At 44.9% G+C, this 18,126-nt stretch overlaps 1 protein-coding gene across 1 annotated transcript; it reads right to left on the bottom strand.

Moving 5' to 3' along the window:
- Window positions 1-1,398: 1,398 nt before the first annotated feature.
- On the bottom strand, window positions 1,399-9,629 carry LOC111973349 (histone deacetylase 2). The gene is made up of 13 exons (XM_024000689.2): window positions 9,467-9,629; window positions 8,641-8,753; window positions 8,416-8,533; window positions 8,189-8,263; window positions 5,643-5,781; window positions 5,335-5,476; window positions 4,922-5,014; window positions 4,225-4,333; window positions 3,836-3,976; window positions 2,987-3,095; window positions 2,593-2,723; window positions 2,304-2,447; window positions 1,399-2,125 (listed from the first exon to the last, which is right to left on the bottom strand). The coding sequence occupies exons 1-13, from the start codon at window positions 9,519-9,521 to the stop codon at window positions 2,085-2,087; spliced, it is 1,410 nt and encodes a 469-aa protein (XP_023856457.1). The 5' UTR covers window positions 9,522-9,629; the 3' UTR covers window positions 1,399-2,084.
- Window positions 9,630-18,126: the final 8,497 nt, after the last annotated feature.

Genomic DNA, 18,126 nt, shown 5'->3' with positions numbered 1-18,126 from the left:
AAGGCGCAACTGAAATTCGGCTTGGACACTAAGACCCTCAAAAACTTCTACAGATCCACCATTGAGAGCATCCTGTCAGGCTGTCTTGTCACTGCCTTGTACGGAAATTGCACCATGCGCAACCGCAGGGCTCTCCAGAGGGTGGTGCTACAGCCCAACGCATCACACTGCCCTCCAGGACATCTACAGCACCCGGTGTCATAGGAAGGCCAAGAAGATCATTAAGGACCCCCAGCCACCTGACCTCCGCCCATTAACCTGGCCTGAACCTTAGTCACTGTTCTAGCCGGCTACCACCTGGTACTCTACCCTCCACCTTAGAGGCTGCTGCCATATGTACATAGTCATTGAACACTGGTCACTTTAATATTGTTTGCATACTGTATGTATATACTGTGTTCCCCAGGAGGTTGGTGGCACCTTAATTGGGGAGGACGGGCTCGTGGTAATGGCTGGAGCAGGATGAGTGAAATAGTATCAAATACATCAAACACATAGTTTCCATGTGTTTTATGCCATATCATTTACTCCGTTCCAGACATCCTCCCTCAGTAGCCTCCACTGCCAGTATTCTAGTCATGGCTCATCCTATATAACTTCATTTCCAGGCTTTTTTCATTGCTAAATATTACTGTACTGTTGGAGCTAGAAACAAGCATTTCGCTGCACCTGCAAATCTGTGTACACAACCAATACACTGATTCCTCGATGATAATAACAGGCAGGGTTACATCGCCATCGTGTGGCTGCTATGCAATGCGCCACAAAAAATCCCTAGTGAAATTTGTATCGATTTGGTTTTGGATTTTGCAAGAACTGACATGATGCATGTTTACAAAGAACTGGGTGCATCATCTTTATGTGGGGTTATGATAGGGCTACAGTTGAACTAAGCTCATGGCACTTGTCATGCAAGTTAACATGTGGATGACATCTCTGGAGAAGACCGGTCTACCAGGCAAGTCTAAGACATGGGGATACCAACAGGGGTTACGTCCCAGACTCCTCTGGCCACTGCTTGTATATGATGTACCGCTTTCAACAGTTTAGTGTAGTCTGTAGTTTTTAGCCTGATGTTTGTAGTGTAGTCTGTATCCTGGTGTTCATTATGTACATACTGTATGTGTAAATATCTAATTTATTGTCCATCTGTATATTGTTTGTGGCAGCACCATTCCTGTACATGCAAATAAAGGTGATTGGGATTCTGAGTGCCTTGAAGGAGTAGTGATTGCAGTGAGATCCAGCTCACAGAAGGCACTTGGTGGCGAGTACCTGCCACGTGAGCCGGCAGCGATGAACCCCATCATATTGTAGATCATGGTTCATTTAACATGTTTAGCCCCAACTTCAACTAATCTCTAACTACTATAATACATACATTCACACCACATAGTATAAAACAAAAAGCTTTTAATTGGCAAATGCAAAATATCTACAGGAACACCCACATACTCTTCTCTAAAAACACAGTTTAATTACAAGTAGATCTCATTCAGAAGATAAAGCATGTTGCAATACAAAAGCATTCAAAAAGTATCAAAGGAAAGTACAGCAAATCCAGGTTGGTTGCAAATCCTAGAAATCCACTGTTACAGTACACAAAGGAAACTAAGTCTTCACAACGACATACAGATCAATGATAAATATAATGCTTCTGGTGTAGAATCAACCAAGTTTAGCTGCCCTGGCTGCCACACTCGGGACTGTCCATGAGAGATCACAGCACCGCTATGTGGCTGAATCAGGCACTGCTAGTCTGCTCAGTCTTCACACTGGAAAGTGTGCCGGTTTCCCACCCCAAAACATAACATAAGTCAGTGTCTGAATACATTTGTGACTACTTCTAATTAAGCACAATTTCGTATACATCTCAAACTATAAGTAGCTGGTTGTGAAAAGTAATTCTAATGAAGTCTTTATTGTGGTAAAGAGAAGGATGAGAAATCGCAATGGTCTGTACTCCCCCCAGATTATCATAATTGTTTTGGATCTTGCAGCACTGCACAAATGAGGGCTGACAGGAATTCATGACCTCCTTTTAAAACTGTACAAACAGTGGCAGGGCGCCACAATTACTACCTTTATGTCAGTTCTGTGCTTGTTTCCTTCAATTTCTCCACCTCTGTACAGAAGACAGCAGAAAATAAACAAGTTGTATCACATCAACTTATCAATTCAATATGTCTAGGTTATTTTCTTCATTAACGCAATTTATCTAAAATGAAGGGAATTGCAAGTGTTCTTGAAAGTCCTTTACAAAAAGGGTTTGTAATCAGGGTAACCAAGTTCTGAATACTCACCAACTTTCTCTTTGTCTCCCTCCTCAACTCGAGTCCGTTTTGTTCCTTTCTTGTGACTGGCTTCGTTCCTCCTTCCTCCCTCTCCCTCGTCCTCAGAGTCGGAGAACTCCTCGTCGCAGGCTATCCTCTTGTCTGAAGCACGGACTTAAACGACACAGGAAATCAACAGTCAGATGCTTCTGGCAATAGGATCCAAGACGGATTCCATAGCGGAAAATCCAGCCACATAACAGCAGTTAGACTATACACAGTGAATGTCGTGTGATTTGTCAAATAAGGCGAGTCTTACTGGACATGCGTTTGTCGGGGTCCTCTGCATCCTCATCCACCGTATCGTCAGTGATGGCGTCCTCAGGGACCGTCTGCATCTGCACTCCCGGGGCGTGAGGTAGCATGCGCAAGTTCTCAAACAGACGCTGCCTATGGGTTAATACACACAAAGGCAATTGCTTTAGCGCAGTAACCAACATCAGCGCAAATGCACACGAGAAGGCTCTAAGAGATTTGGATAATCATACGCGCCAACGAGAACTCCCTACCACAATACCAATTTCTTAAAGTGATACTGCAGATGCAACAACCTCAATGCAGACACACATCCTTAATGACATGCAACTCCTTAGGAGTAGCTGAATACATCTGATATGCTATATTTGATAGTGCACGACAGACTCAGTCCTTACTTGATCTTATCCATGTACTCCAATGTGTTCTGGTTGGTCATGTTGGATGGGCTGATGTGCAACTTGAAGTCAGGCCCAAAGTACTCAAAGTAATCATTGTACGGCAGTTCTGGGAAAAAAAGAAGAGAAAACATAAGAGAAAGGGAAAATGCCAGCGTCAAGATGAACATGAAGGTTACGATGTACGTGCTGTAACTAAAATAAAGTTTCAGAATGCCAACCCTTTCAGGTACATTTTTTTATTTAAAAAATGACAGTTAGATTTTTTTACACCTATACAAGTCCCTCCACTTGAGAGCGGTTATAATGGAAAGGGTAAGGGTTCTGTTAATGTCCCGAATTCCATGAAGAAAACAGCTGGCTTCTTTGACAGGCTTGTGATAATGTCCTCACACTTGGTGGCCCACTGATATTCTGCTTAGTCAGCTCCTGGTAGGCAGAGGAATATCAGGACTATCCCTGGATGCGTCCCAAATGGCACCCTAGTCCCTTTATAACACACTACCTTTGACCAGGTCCTTAACCCTACATAGTGCACTACTTTTGACAAGGGCCAATAGGGCACTGGACAAAAGTAGGTCACTATGTAGGGAATAGGGTGCAATTTGGGACAAAGCCCGGGTCTAGTGCTGTAGTGTTTTCTCTAGAGACCCAGCCAATATCTCAGGGGGAAGAGAAGACATTGTATTAAGTAAACTACAAAAAGTAGACTAGCCTCAATGGCTTGATATTTTCACTGCATTATACAGGTCTAGGCAATCGACACTGAAATGAGGAAAGCACCTTAAAAATGGCACGAGGGGGTGGGAAATGGGTCATTTTGAATAAGGAAAAAATAAATGACCACACCGTCAGGGATCTCAGTATCCAGAGCCACAGCCGTTTCGTAGGTCCAGCAGCGGGCCACGTTGCGGATGGTGTAGCCTCCTCCACCCAGCATTAGCAGGGGAAGGTTGAATGACTTAATGTACTCAACACACTTAGCATGGCCTGACGGAAAAGCAGCATGAAGAGACAAAACACCACATAACTATAGGAACATGGAGTGCTTAGAACAGGCTAATACGCTTCTCTAAGAACAAATTAGATCATTACTGTTCAATAAATTACAGCGTAAAAACAGATTTCTGTGCAAATCCCAATGCTGTCTCAATCATTACAGTTAAAATGAAGCTATACAAGTTTAAAATGGACTCGCACATAAAACAGGTAAGACGACTAGCATACAGCCTCCTTACCGCGGATGGTGAGGTTGAAGCAGCCAAGTCGGTCTCCTGAGAGGGAGTCTGCTCCACATTGCAGAACCACTGCACTGGGCTGGTACATCTCCATCACCTTGGCCATCACCTGCCAAGACACAAACACATGTTTTTCTCTCCATTGTTTCCCTCTAAATCAGGGACTAATTTAGACCTGGGTCACCAGGTGTGTGAAATTAATTATCAGCTAGAACAGAAAACCATCAGAATCCGGACCTCATAGGGTAAAAAGCCAATTTATGCTTGATCCCAAAAATGTGGTTGAAGGCTCCGTATGGAGGGTGTGACGCTATTGCAGCACCTCCAGAGGCCAAATTGAGCTCTGTACCACATTGCCGTGCGCCTCAAATTTTGCAACAATGCGGAGGGCTCCGTATGGCTCCGTATTGACATGATTGGTTGACGATAAGTGGGGGCAGGAGGCCCTGTATAAACACAAACTCACTTCCTTGACAATAGCTCTGCGAATCGCAAGTAGTACGAATGCCCTGATTCTGCAGAGGCCATTTCACTGTAAATGCTTAGACCAGAGCAATTAGTGTTAAGTGCCTTGCTCAAGGACTAATTTTTCACCAGCAACCTTTCGGTTACTGGCCCAACGCTCTCATCCACTAGGCTACCTGCAGTTCCGCACTGAACACTGCCCTGATTCCCTGCGACACGTGTGCATACTTACAGGCCTGAAGATCAGCTCATACGACTCATCGTCAACGCCGTCCCTCAGGGGGAAGTTGACTGCGTAGTATTTGCCTTTTCCAGCACCAATATCCTAAGAACAGAGTGGAAATTTAGGATTTTAAAACACGTTTACACACTTGCTAATCCATAACTAAAATACTGCATCCATCATAAAGCGCTCTTCCCAAGCAAAATACTACAAATAATGGAAGTGAGATTATTTCTTATCTATAACTGTGGAAAGAAAGTCTCTACCTAGCTATCAAATGGGCCACTGTCACAGAGCACCAGGAAGTTCACATTGAGGAGTGACACATGGGGCTACGTCCCAAATGGCATCCTAATCTGTACATACGGCACTAGTTCTGCTGGTCAAAAGTAGTGCCATTTGGGACGCTACCAAGTACTCACCCTGAGGTCTCCAGTCCCGGGGAAGTACTCTCCATATTTGTGGAAGGACACAGTCATGACCCGGTCTGTGGTGTAGAAGGCTTCCTCTACTCCATCCCCATGGTGGATGTCAATATCTACGTACAGTACCCTCTGATGGTACCTGGGAACGAGGAGGTGTAAAGAATTAAACCAGAGGCAAGCATAGTAGAACACACGTTGATATATCAGGGTGTTTACAAAAACAACAAGAAAGTCACCATCACTAATGCATTTCATTGTAGAAGTCATACGGTTTAGCCGGTTTCTATCTGGGAACACAAACTCACTTGAGGAGCTCCAGAATGGCCAACACGATGTCATTGACGTAACAGAAGCCAGAGGCCTCAGACTTCTTAGCGTGGTGGAGTCCACCGGCCCAGTTCACCGCAATGTCCGTCTGCTGCCTGTTGAGTTTCACCGATCCCGCTGTGCCGAGGGAGGAAAAACATTGTTGTTTACACTATTTTCACAAGCATGCGTTGTGATTTCTGAACTAGTTCTGTTTGAAGGTGAAAAACTGTAGAGAGAGAAAAAAAATAAGATATATATATATTTGGGTTAGGGTTACCCTAACAGATACACTATACAGTACAAGTCAAAAGTTTGGACACATCAACTCATTCCAGGGTTCTTTATTTTGACTATTTTCTACATTGTAGAATCATAGTGAAGACATCAAAACTATGAAATAACACATTCCAGCTCTAACCATACTGTAGTAACCAAAAAGAGTGTTAAACAAATAAATGTTATATTTGAGATTATTCAAAATAGCCACCCTTTGCCATGATGAAAGCTTTGCACACTCTTGGCATTCTCTCAACCAGCTCCATGAGGTAGTCACCTGGAATGCATTTCAATTAACAGGTGTGCCTTGCTAAAAGCTCATTTGTGGAATTTCTTTCCTTCTTAATGCATTTGAGCCAATCAGTTGTCTTGTGACAAAGTAGGGGTAGTATACAGAAGATGGTCTTTTACCAAATAGGGCTAAGTCCATATGGCAAGAACAGCTCAAATAAGCAAAAGGTAATGACAGTTCATCATTACTGTAAGACATGAAGGTCAGTCAATCAGGAAAATTTCAAGAACTTTGAAAATGCAGTCGCAAAAACCATTAAGCGCAATGATGAAACAGGCTCTCATGAGGACCGCCACAGGAAAGGAAAACCCAGAGTTACCACTGCTGCAGTTACCAGCTTTAGAAATAGCAGCCCAAATAAATGTGTCACAGAGTTCAAGTAAACAGACATGTCAACATCAACTGTTCAGAGGAGACTGCATGAAATCAGGCCTTCATGGTCAAATTGCTGCAAAGAAACCACTACTAAAGGACACAAATAAGGAGACACTTGCTTGTGCCAAGAAACACGAGCAATGGACATTAGACCGGTGGAAATCTGTCCTTTGGTCTGATGAGTCCAAATTGGAGATTTTTGGTTCCAACCACCGTGTCTTTGAGATGCAGTGTAGGTGAACGGATGATCTCTGCATGTGTGGTTCCCACCGAGAAGCATGGAGATGGTGCTTTGCTGGTGACACAGTCAGTGATTTATTTAGAATTCAAGGCACACTTAACCAGCATAGCTACCACAGCATTCTGCAGCGATACGCCATCCCATCTGGTTTGCGCTTAGTGGGACTATCATTTGTTTTTCAACAGACGGAGAGTGACGGAGTGCTGCATCATATGACCTGGCCTCCACAATCACCCGACCTCAACCCAATTGAAATGGTTTGGGATGAGTTGGACCGCAGAGTGAAGGAAAAGCAGCCAACAAGTGATCAGCATATGTGGGAACACCTGTTGGAAAAGCAAACCAGGTGAAGGCGCTTGAGAAAATGCCAAGAGTGTGCAAAGGTGTCAAGGCAAAGGGTGGCTACTTTGAAGAATCTAAAAGACATATTTAGATTACACTTTTTTTGGTTACTACATGTGTTATTTCATAGTTTGTCTTCCCTATTATTCTACTTTGTAGAAAATAGTAATACATAAAAACCCTTGAATGAGTAGGTGTCCAAACTTGACTGGCACTGTATATACACAAAAGTATGTGGACACCTCTTTAAATTAGCAGACTGCAATTTCAGCCACAACAGTTGCTGACAGGTGTATAAAATTGAGCACACAGCCATGCAATCTCCATAGACAAACATTGGCAGTAGAATGGCCTTAGCGAGTAAAAATCGTTTGTCCTCGGTTGCAACACTCACTACCGAGCTCCAAACTGCCTCTGGAAGCACAAGAACTGTTCGTCGGGAGCTACATGAAATGGGTTTCCATGACCGAACAAGCCTAAAATCACCATGCACAATGCCAAGTGTCGGCTGGAGTGGTGTAAAGCTCGCCGCCGTTGGACTCTGGAACAGAGCAAATGCGTTCTCTGGAGTGATGAATCACGCCTCACCATCAGGCAGTCCGACGGACGAATCTGGGTTTAGCGGATGCCAGGACAATACTACCTGACCGAATGCAGTGCCAACTGTAAAGTTTGGTGGAGGAGGAATAATGGTCTGGGGCTGTTTTTCATGGTTGGAGGTATAGGCCCCTTACTTCCAGTGAATAAACATTTTATGCTGTAGCATTAAGATGACATTCTAGATAATTATGTGCTTCAAATTTGTGGCAACAGTTTGGGGATGGCCCTTTCCTGTTTCAGCATGACAATGCCCCCATGGACGAAACTAGGTCCATACAGACATGATTTGTCGAGATCGGTGGAAGAACTTGACTGGCCTGCACAGAGCCCTGATCTCAACCCCATCCACATACAATACATGACCAAAAGTATTTATTCATGGGAATATATTTGTATGTATGTATGCATACACTTACCAGCAGAGCCACCAGTAGACAACTGGCAGAACTCAAACAACCCATCAAATACAGGACAATCCTCACCAACATTAACTATGATAAAAACAAAAACACAAAATAGTGATTCAAGCAATCCATCAAGAAATACACATATTTTTTCCAATACTAGGTTAGTATGGGTAGTTTTCCCTGGTCCAGTCATAAGGTTAGTAACAACTCCTGGCCCTAGTTATGGCTCGACTTACACCGCTGCATTTGCTTGCTGTACTCTGACATGTTGTCTGGTCGTATGGATTGGAGGAACTGGATGTAATCGTCACTGTGGTATTTGGTAATTTCCTCTGCAGTGGCTTTGTGTGGTCTCTGCAACAAAAAAATCACAATTGCCTACTTGATGGCAAACGAGAGAAAAAGCCATACCTACATATTCAGAATTAACCTTTTTACTTGAAATCTTGTTATAAACGTACATATATTTCCATTTTTCTGTACAGTCCATAGTTCAACAGTAGGTTGTGGGTCATTCGAATTCGGTGTGGTTTCATGGGATGCCCTTGTCCATAATAGTAATTGCCAATGTCACCTGTTAAAAAGAGGAAAAAAGACCATAACTAAAAACAGAGCCTACATTTGAGAAATGTTGATGTTTCACACAGCTAACTATCCCCATGCAACATTCCAGCTCTAACCATACTATACTTATACTACCACACAATTCTATTTTTTACTACCGTTACTACAACAATGCAGTCAGTTAGCAGTACTAGCGCATGAAGGAACGCTGATAATGCGCAATAGCCGCTAGTGTCGTCATCTTCAGTCTTCAACGCTATCACTGGTCCCTTGTTGGCAGTAGTAAATTCATTTAACTTTCTGCTTATATTTTCAGTTTCATAAAAACAAATACCACAACAGTGTCTTTACTTGTTTAAAATAATATTAGTTGTAAAAGTAAACATGGCTGTGGCTGGCTAAACTCGCTAGCTACAAACAATGTGCCCCGACAAGAGTGAAGCCAGCTAAAATAGCACTAGCTACAGTAGCTGGTTAACGTTCACTAACTAGTCTAGTTTACCGATATATCTAGATCATAGTACACCGTCTCGTAACTTATTTCATGATCCTAACAGGAACATAAAACAAACCATGTCAGGATCGCTAGCCAATAGTACAGAGCTATTCAGAGAATGAATGGATATTACATTGCACTGGCTGTCATCACGCACCCAAGCTAACGCGCTAGTTTGGCCTTGGAAACTTATTCTGAAAACTCAAAATGAACATGCATTTCTTTACCGTCATAGTAGTAGCACACTTTCTTCTTGGTTCCACCTGCAACGGTGTAAGCCATGTTGAGTCGGATTTCTGTTTGAGATGCTTGCCGAAATGTAAGTAGTATTTATGAACCTGGTGGCCGATAGAGACCTATGTGAAGCCATTCACAATCAGGAATAGCCGCAATAGAGGCGTTTGCGGGTTGCTTTCAAAATAAAAGTTCTTAATTGAAAGTGATGCAAGTGGGTACAAGTAAAGGAATTAAGCCATTTGGACTAGATAATGCTAAACAAATTTGGAATGTTGTTATATAAATTCAAGAAAATACAATAATTAGAAGAAAACAAAACTCAGTTGACATCGCACTGTGTATGTATTAGACTTCAGAATTGTATTGAAACCGTAAAATTAGCCAGATTAAGTTTACCAGTCAATCCACTATGTGAATTGTACATTCGTATTGCACTGTACAGCCTTACCTATGGATTATGGATCAATGAAATGGGGTATCAGTATACTCAGTGACACACACACAGAACACAACTGTGAAGAGTTTTCACAAATATTAGTGTCGTAGCTCTTTGAAACCGCTATGAAATGAGCCACATAAAGCTTACCAGTCAACCATGTTGGACATTCATATTGCACTGTACAGCCTTACCTATGGATTGTGGATCCATGAAATGGGGTATCAGTATACTCAGTGACACACACACAGAACACAACTTTGAAGAGTACACACAAATATTAGCGTCACAGCTCTTATTGCGGGACTTTGACTGTGGGAAATCACCTCCTCAGTCAGCCTATTGTGTATATTGACATTCATATTGCACTGTACAGGGACTCTGAAATCACTGACCCATGGAGAAAATTCAAATAGGGGGTTCAAAACTTATGTTTTTGCTTCTCCCCTTTTTTTTTACCAGCGAATTATCATAATCCAAGTTTCAGTAATTATTTTAGCTAGTCTGTATAAAAAACAGATATGATAATTTTATAAGCTAAATTGTAAAATTGCGTGTGATATGATTGCATTTTGGAACCCCGCTCCGACTTAAGTCCTTTTTGGGGGTATCTGTACTTTACTTTATTATTTATATTTCTGACAACTTTTACTTCATTACATTCCTAAAGTAAACACTGTTGTTTTTACTCCAAATATTTTCCTTGACACCCAAAAGTCGAGGTGAGGAGAAAGGGGCAGTTCCTCTTGCTGTTCCGTAGGTAAGCACCATGGTCTTGTAGTGGATGCCAGCTTTGACTGGAAGCCAGTGGAGTGTGCTGTGGAGCGGAGTGACGGTTGAAAACCAAGCGGACTGCAGCGTTCTGGATAAGTTGCAGGGGTTTGATGGTATAAGCGGGGAGCCCAGCCAACAGCCAGTTGCAGTAGTCCAGACCGGAGAGGACAAGTACCTAGATCAGGACCTGTGCCACTTCCTGTGTGAGGTAGGGGTGTTGTAGAGCATGAACCTGCAGAAGCGAGTCACTGCTTTAATATTTGCAGAATACGAAAGGGTGTTGTCCAGGGTCACGCCAAGGTTCTTTGCACTCTGGTAGGGCGACACTGTGGAGTTGTCAACCGTGATGGAGAGGTCTTTTAGCGGGCAGGCCTTTTCTAGGGAGGAAGAGAAGCTCTGTCTTGTCGAGGTTGAGCTTAAGGTGGTGGACTGACATCCAAGTTGAGATATCTGCTTGGGAATGTTCACATAGCCATCTGCCCAGTAAAGAGACCTGACTCATTAGTAGATACGAGCACACTGGTGAGCCAGATTGGGAACTCTGTAATTCCCATTACCTGTACTCCTCTTTTTGTGATCCTGCTGTGGGGAGACCAGTCTAAGTCTCTCCGGGTGCTCATTGACTTTGGGGCAGATTAAAGTTTTATGGACGCTACCCTGGTATCGGAACTAGGTATCCCCACTCAACTCCTCTCCGTTCCAATGGACGCTAGGGCACTGGACGGCTGCTCCATTGGAAGAGTCACGCACAGCACAGTTCCCATTAATCTGCGGGTATCTGGCAATCACAGTGAGACTATACAGCTTCTGCTCATTGAATCCCCTCAGGTCCCTGTTGTGTTGTTATTTTCTTGGCTCCAAAAGCACAATCCCGTTATTAACTGGACCACGAGTTCAATCCTGTGTTGGAGCCCGTTCTGTCACTCCCACTGCCTTAAAGTGGTGCAGCCTCCCCCGAAATGTCCTCCTCTGGGTTTAATTAAAGCCTTGGATTTCTCTACTGTTCCCATAGAGTACCATGATACCCTGGAGGTATTTATCAAGGCTTGTGCTATTTCTCCTCCTCCGCATTGTCCCTATGATTGTGCCATTGACCTCCTCCCGGGCACCAAACTGCCTTGAGGTCGGCTATATTCCCTATCCAGCCCCGAGACCAATGCCATGGTGGAGTACATTGAGGACTCTCTGGCTGCTGGGAGCATTCGTCCTTCTGCATCCCCTGCCGGTGCAGGGTTTTTCTTTCTGGAAAAGAAGGACAAGACCCTGCGTCCATGCATCGACTACCGGGGCCTCAATGACATGACAATTAAGAATCATTACCCCCTGCCACTTCTCCCTTCTCAAACCTCTCCAGGGGGCTACCATCTTTACCAAGTTGGACCTTTGGAATGCCTACCGTGTTTTTCGGATACGCGAGGGTGACGAGTGTAAGACGGCTTTCAACACGGCCAGTGGACACTATGAGTATCTGGTCATGCCGTTTGGGCTCACCAATGCTTCCGCTGTTTTCCAGGCCCTGGTCAACGATGTGCTCCGTGACACGCTGAATCGGTTTGTGTTTGTCTACCTCGACGACATCCTTGTCTTCTCCCGCTCTGCCCAAGAACACGTCCTACATGTCCTTCAGTGCCTCCTGGAGAATCAGTTGTTTGTGAAAGCTGAGAAGTGCGAGTTTCAACGCTCTACTATCTCCTTTCTGGGATACGTCATCGCTGAAGGAAATGTCCAGATGGATCCTGAAAAAGTGAGAGTGGTGGTGGATTTGCCCCAACCCATGTCCAGAGTGCAATTGCAATGTTTCCTGGGGTTTACTCATTTCTACCACAGCTTCATCCGGGGCTACAGCACCCTGGCGGCTCCCCTCGCTAAACTCACTTCTCCCAAGGTACTGTTCACATGGTCCCCAGCTGTTGACAGGGCTTTTGTGGATCGTCCCGTCAGTTTGTGGTTGAGGTCAATGCTTCTGATGTTGGAGTGGGGGCCATCCTCTCCCAGCGATCTGCCCAGGACCAAAAGCTCCATCCTTGTGCCTTCCTGTCCCATCGTCTCAACTCCGCTGAGAGAAACTACGACATAGGTAACAGGGAACTTCTGGAGGTCAAGATGGCGCTGGAGGAGTGGAGGCAGTGGCTGTAAGGAGCGGAACATACATTTTTGGTTTGGACCGACCATAAGAATTTGTAATGTCTCCACACAGCCAAGAGCCTTAACTCTAGGGAGGCCTGTTGGGCTCTGTTATTCACCAGGTTCAACTTCAACATCTCCTACCGCCCAGGGTCTAAGAATGTGAAGCCAGATGCTCTCTTTCGCCTATACAGTTCCGCTGCCACATCCTCTGACTCTGAGACCATCCTATCCTACCTCATGCCCTGGGCTTCAGTTGTCTGGGGTATTGAGGCCCTGGTCCGCAAGGCACAGCGGTCCCAGCCGGACCCTGGAGGGTGCCTGGCTAACCGAATGTTCATCCCAGATCCTGGCTCCCGTCGAACCCTGGCCTTCCTCCGACAACGCTTCTGGTGGTCAACTATGGTTCCTGACGTCTCTGCCTTCGTCAACGCATGCACAGTATGTGCCCAGAATAAGACTCTGTGGCAAGCTCCGTCGGGCCTCCTTCAGCCACTGCCCGTTCCTCATCACCCCTGGGCCCATATTTCCCTGGATTTGTCACAGGGCTTCCTCCGTCTGATGGCAACACCGTCATCCTGACGGTAGTGGATCGGTTTTCCAAAGCCGCCCATTTCATTGATCTCCTCAAACGACCCTCTCCCACAATATCTAAGGAAGTCTTAGGGTTTTGCTCGCCTGAGGTAGAGTATCTCATGATAAGCTGTAGACCACACTGTCTACCTAGAGAGTTTATCTGTATTTTTCGTAGCTGTCTATATACCACCACCGCCAGAGGCTGGCACTAAAACAGCACTCAATGAGCTGTATTCTGCCATAAGCAAACAGGAAAACGGTCATCCAGAGGCGGCACTCCTAGTGACCGAAGACTTTAATGCAGGGAAACTTAAATCAGTTTTACCTAATTTCTATCAGCATGTTAAATGTGCAACCAGAGGGGGAAAAAATTAGAGACCACCTTTACTCCACACACAGAGAAGCGTACAAAGCTCGCCCCTAGCCCTCCATTTGGCAAATCTGACCACAACTCTATCCTCCTGATTCCTGCTTACAAGCAAAAATTCAAGCAGGAAGCACCAATGACTCGGTCAATAAAAAAGTGGTCAGATGAAGCAGATGCTAAACTACAGGACTGTTTTGCTAGCACAGACTGGAATATGTTCCGGGACTCTTCCAATGGCTTTTAAAAGTACCCCACATCAGTCACTGGCTTTATCAATAAGTGCATCGAGGACGTCGTCCCCACAGTGACTATACGTACATACCCCAACCAGAAGCCATGGATTACAGGCAACATTCGCACTGAGCTAAAGGGTAGAGCTGCCGCTTTCAAGGAGCGGGACTCTAACCCGGAAGCTTATAAGAAATCCCACTATGCCCTCTGACGAACCAGCAAACAGGCAAAGCGTCAACACCAACATCGAATCGTACTACACCGGCTCCGACGCTCGTCGGATGCGGCAGGGCTTGCAAACTATTACAGACTACAAAGGGAAACACAGCCGAGAGCTACCCAGTAACACGAGCCTACGGGACGAGCTAAATAACTGCTATGCTCGCTTCATGGCAAGTAACACTGAAACATGCATGAGAGCATCAGCTGTTCCGGAAGAATGTGTGCTCACGCTCTCCGCAGCCGATGTGAGTAAGACCTTTAAACAGGTCAACATTCACAAGGTTGCTGGGCCAGATGGATTACCAGGACGTGTACTCCGAGCATGCGCTGACCACTGACCACTGACATTTTCAACCTCTTCCTGTCTGAGTCTGTAATACCAACATGTTTCAAGCAGACCACCATAGTCCCTGTGCCCAAGAACACTAAGGTAACCTGCCTAAAAGACTACATGACCCGTAGCACTCACGTCTGTAGCCATGAAATGCTTTGAAAGGCTGGTCATGGCTCACATCAACACCATTATCCCAGAAACCTTAGACCCACTCCAATTTGCACACCGCACCAACAGATCCACAGATGATGCAATCTCTATTGCACTCCACACTGCCCTTTCTCGCCTGGACAAAAGGAACACCTATGTGAGAATGCTATTCATTGACTACAGCTCAGTGTTCAACACCATAGTGCCCTCAAAGCTCATCACTAAGCTAAGGACCCTGGGACTAAACATCTCCCTCTGCAACTGAATCCTAGACTTCCTGACGGGCCGCCCCCAGATGGTAAGGATAGGTAACAACACATCCGCCACGTTGATCCTCAACACGGGGGCCACTCAGGGGTGTGTGCTCAGTCCCCTCCTGTACTCCCTGTTCACTCATGACTGCACGGCCAGGCACAACTCCAACACCATCATTAAGTTAGCTAATGACACAACAGTGGTAGGCCTGATCACCGACAATGCTGAGACAGCCTATAGGGAGGAGGTCAGAGACCTGACTGTGTGGTGCAAGGACAAAAACCTCTCCCTCAACGTGATCAAGATAAAGGAGATGATTGTGGCCGATAGGAAAAGGAGGACCGAGCACACCCCTGTTCTCATTGACGAGGCTGTAATGGAGCAGGTTGAGAGCTTCAAGTTCCTTGGCGTCCACATCACCAACAAACTAACATGGTCCAAGCACATCAAGACATCCGTAAAGAGGGCACGACAAAGTCTATTCCCCTCAGGAGACTGAAAAGATTTGGCATGAGTCCTCAGATCCTCAAAAGGTTCTACAGCTGCACCATCGAGAGCATTCTGACGGGCTGCCACACGTTGACTCTGTACCGGTACCCCCTGTATATAGCCCCGCTATTGTTATTTACTGCTGCTCTTCAATTATTTGTTTTTCTTATCTCTTACTTTTTAAAACGTTTTTTGTTATATTTTCTTGAAACTGCGTTGTTGGTTAAGGGCTTGTAAATTAAGCATTTCACCTGTTGTATTCGGGGCATGTGACAAATACAATTTGATTTGATAGTTCAGCTATTTTACACATTTTCATATTTGTTTCCTCCCTCGTTTAGCATGTGTTAAGAACATCAGTCCACTTTCTCTCCCCCAGGTGGCCATGCACAGCTGTTAAAAATGATTACATGCTTCATATCGGCTTTTTTTCTTGTTGCTCTTTTTATACTTTGAGGGATTTGTGTGCTCTAGTATGAGCTGTCTCCCCTCTGTCTGTCTTCTCCGGTGTGTGGCACTGATTCTCTCAACAAAGATTGTGGGGAGTCAGGATGCTTTATCAACAAAGAGTGGGTCCTGACTGCTGCTTATTGCTTCTCCAGGTAGAAAGACCTAACCTTACCCATCCGCCAACCCTTACAGTATATTATGTCAATGTGTGATTGAAAGGTCTATCTACGCTGTATTTTCCTACGTACTGTTACATCTATTGTATTCAAGTATTTTTATGACAACTCTACCATGTCAATTATAATAAATTAACTTCAGTTAACTTGCACAGGAAAAAGAAAATGTGTGCTTGCTGACTGGTCTTGCATTATTACTGGTTGTCAAATAAGTTGTAGCAGTGGTAGTGACTCCAGAGAGCTATACATCACAGAATTGTGTAAACAGTGTCAGCAAGCACACTAATAATAGTTTGCATCAACTCTCTTCATTCTCAGCACCAGCACATTCGGCCTGCTTGTCTACCTGGGCCGGCAGAATCAGCAAAGCATCAACGCTTGCAGATGATCTCAGATCATCTGCAACCCGAACTACAACAGTACAACCAGCGACAATGACATATGTTTGCTGAAGCTCTCGTCACCCGTCACCTTCACTGACTACATCCAGCCGGTCTGCCTGGCAGCAGTGGGCAGCACCTACTACACTGGCACTACTAGCTGGGTCACCGGATGGGGCGATATCAATATTGGTGGTGAGATCTGATGGTCCCGATGCTGACTTTGCATTGACAAGCCATACATACCCTTTATATACATATACATGTAACCACTTTTTTTTGCCCGTTCCGTTTATACCAAAACAGTTGGAGCAGACCACGAAAGATCAGAAATGTACAATAAGTGTGTTTTAATTCAATGTGAAAATGAATCTACTGATAAATATGTTCTTGTGATGTAAATAAGTTGGAAATCAAATGTCATTTTGTAATGCTACAGGATTACATTTGGTTGTTTATCAGAACTCAGTTGTTAAATGCCTTTCTATTTAGCCATCACACTTGATGATGAAATTGATTTTTTGTTGTTGTATATTGCGGGACTAAGCACACACCCCTGAGGGGCCCCCGTGTTGAGGGTCAGTGTAGTGGTGTTGTAGCCTACCCTTACTGCCTGGGAGCGGCCTGTCAGGGAGTCCAGGATTCAGTTGCAAAGGGAGGTGTCCAGTCCCAGGGTCCTGAGCTTGGAGGTGATTATGGTGTTGAACGCTGAACTGTAGTCAATGAACAGCATTCTCACATACAGTAGGTGTTCCTCTTGTCCTGGTGGGAGAGAGCTGTGTGAAGTGCAATTGAGATTGCGTCGTCTGTGGATCTGTTGGGGCGGCATTCGAATTGGACTGTGTCTGGGAGGATGGTGTCGATGTGTGCCATGACCAGCCTTTCAAAGCACTTCATGATTACAGATGTGAGTGCTACAGGACGATAGTCATTTAGGCAGGTTACATTGGAGTTCTTGAGAACAGGGACAATGGAGGTCAGCTTGAAACATGTAGGTGTACCCAGTAAAACAGCTGTTAAGCTGAAGATTGAAATTGGTTACATTTCTACCTCCACCTCCACAGCCTATGTGTTAGACCTGGGATATCGTTCAAATAAAAGCAGCCTGCTTTCCTTCCTCCCTATTCACCGATTTCAAAAGGTTGGATTTGGTAAAAACCAAAAGGGGGAAGGCCTGTTCAAATCCAGTCATCCACAGATCAGTGTTTATCTAAAAAAAAAAGGAAGAAAGGAAACCAGGGTGGACGCAAGCGTGGAAAGAAGGTTGTACTTAAAAGTATTCTAAGTACCTCCGTTTTGAATTTATACGTTTGCTGGATTAGGTTGGTCCAGGACTCTCGTGGTCTGCCCCCGAGAAGGGAGGCACTGCCTCAAAAATGAGTCTCTCTGGGGATAAAGAGAAGGGGGGGTGGCGTTGTCTTTAAAATGAGATAAAGGGGGGCGCTGCCTCTAAAATTAGTCTCTCTGGGGATAGAGAGGAAGGAGCACTACCTCTAAAACAAGTCACTCTAGATGACATGATGCCAACAGTAAAGCTATGAGGTAGGACACAAGGGTGTGTGTGTGAGTGAGTGAGTGAGTGAGTGAGTGAGTGAGTGAGTGAGTGAGTGAGTGAGTGAGTGAGTGAATGAGTGAGTGAGTGAGTGAGTGAGTGAGTGAGTGAGTGAGTGAGTGAGTGAGTGAGTG

The sequence above is a fragment of the Salvelinus sp. IW2-2015 genome, linkage group LG14 (assembly GCF_002910315.2).
Source record: "Salvelinus sp. IW2-2015 linkage group LG14, ASM291031v2, whole genome shotgun sequence".
Taxonomy (NCBI): domain Eukaryota; kingdom Metazoa; phylum Chordata; class Actinopteri; order Salmoniformes; family Salmonidae; genus Salvelinus; species Salvelinus sp. IW2-2015.
This window is presented reverse-complemented; position numbering and strand designations above follow the sequence as displayed.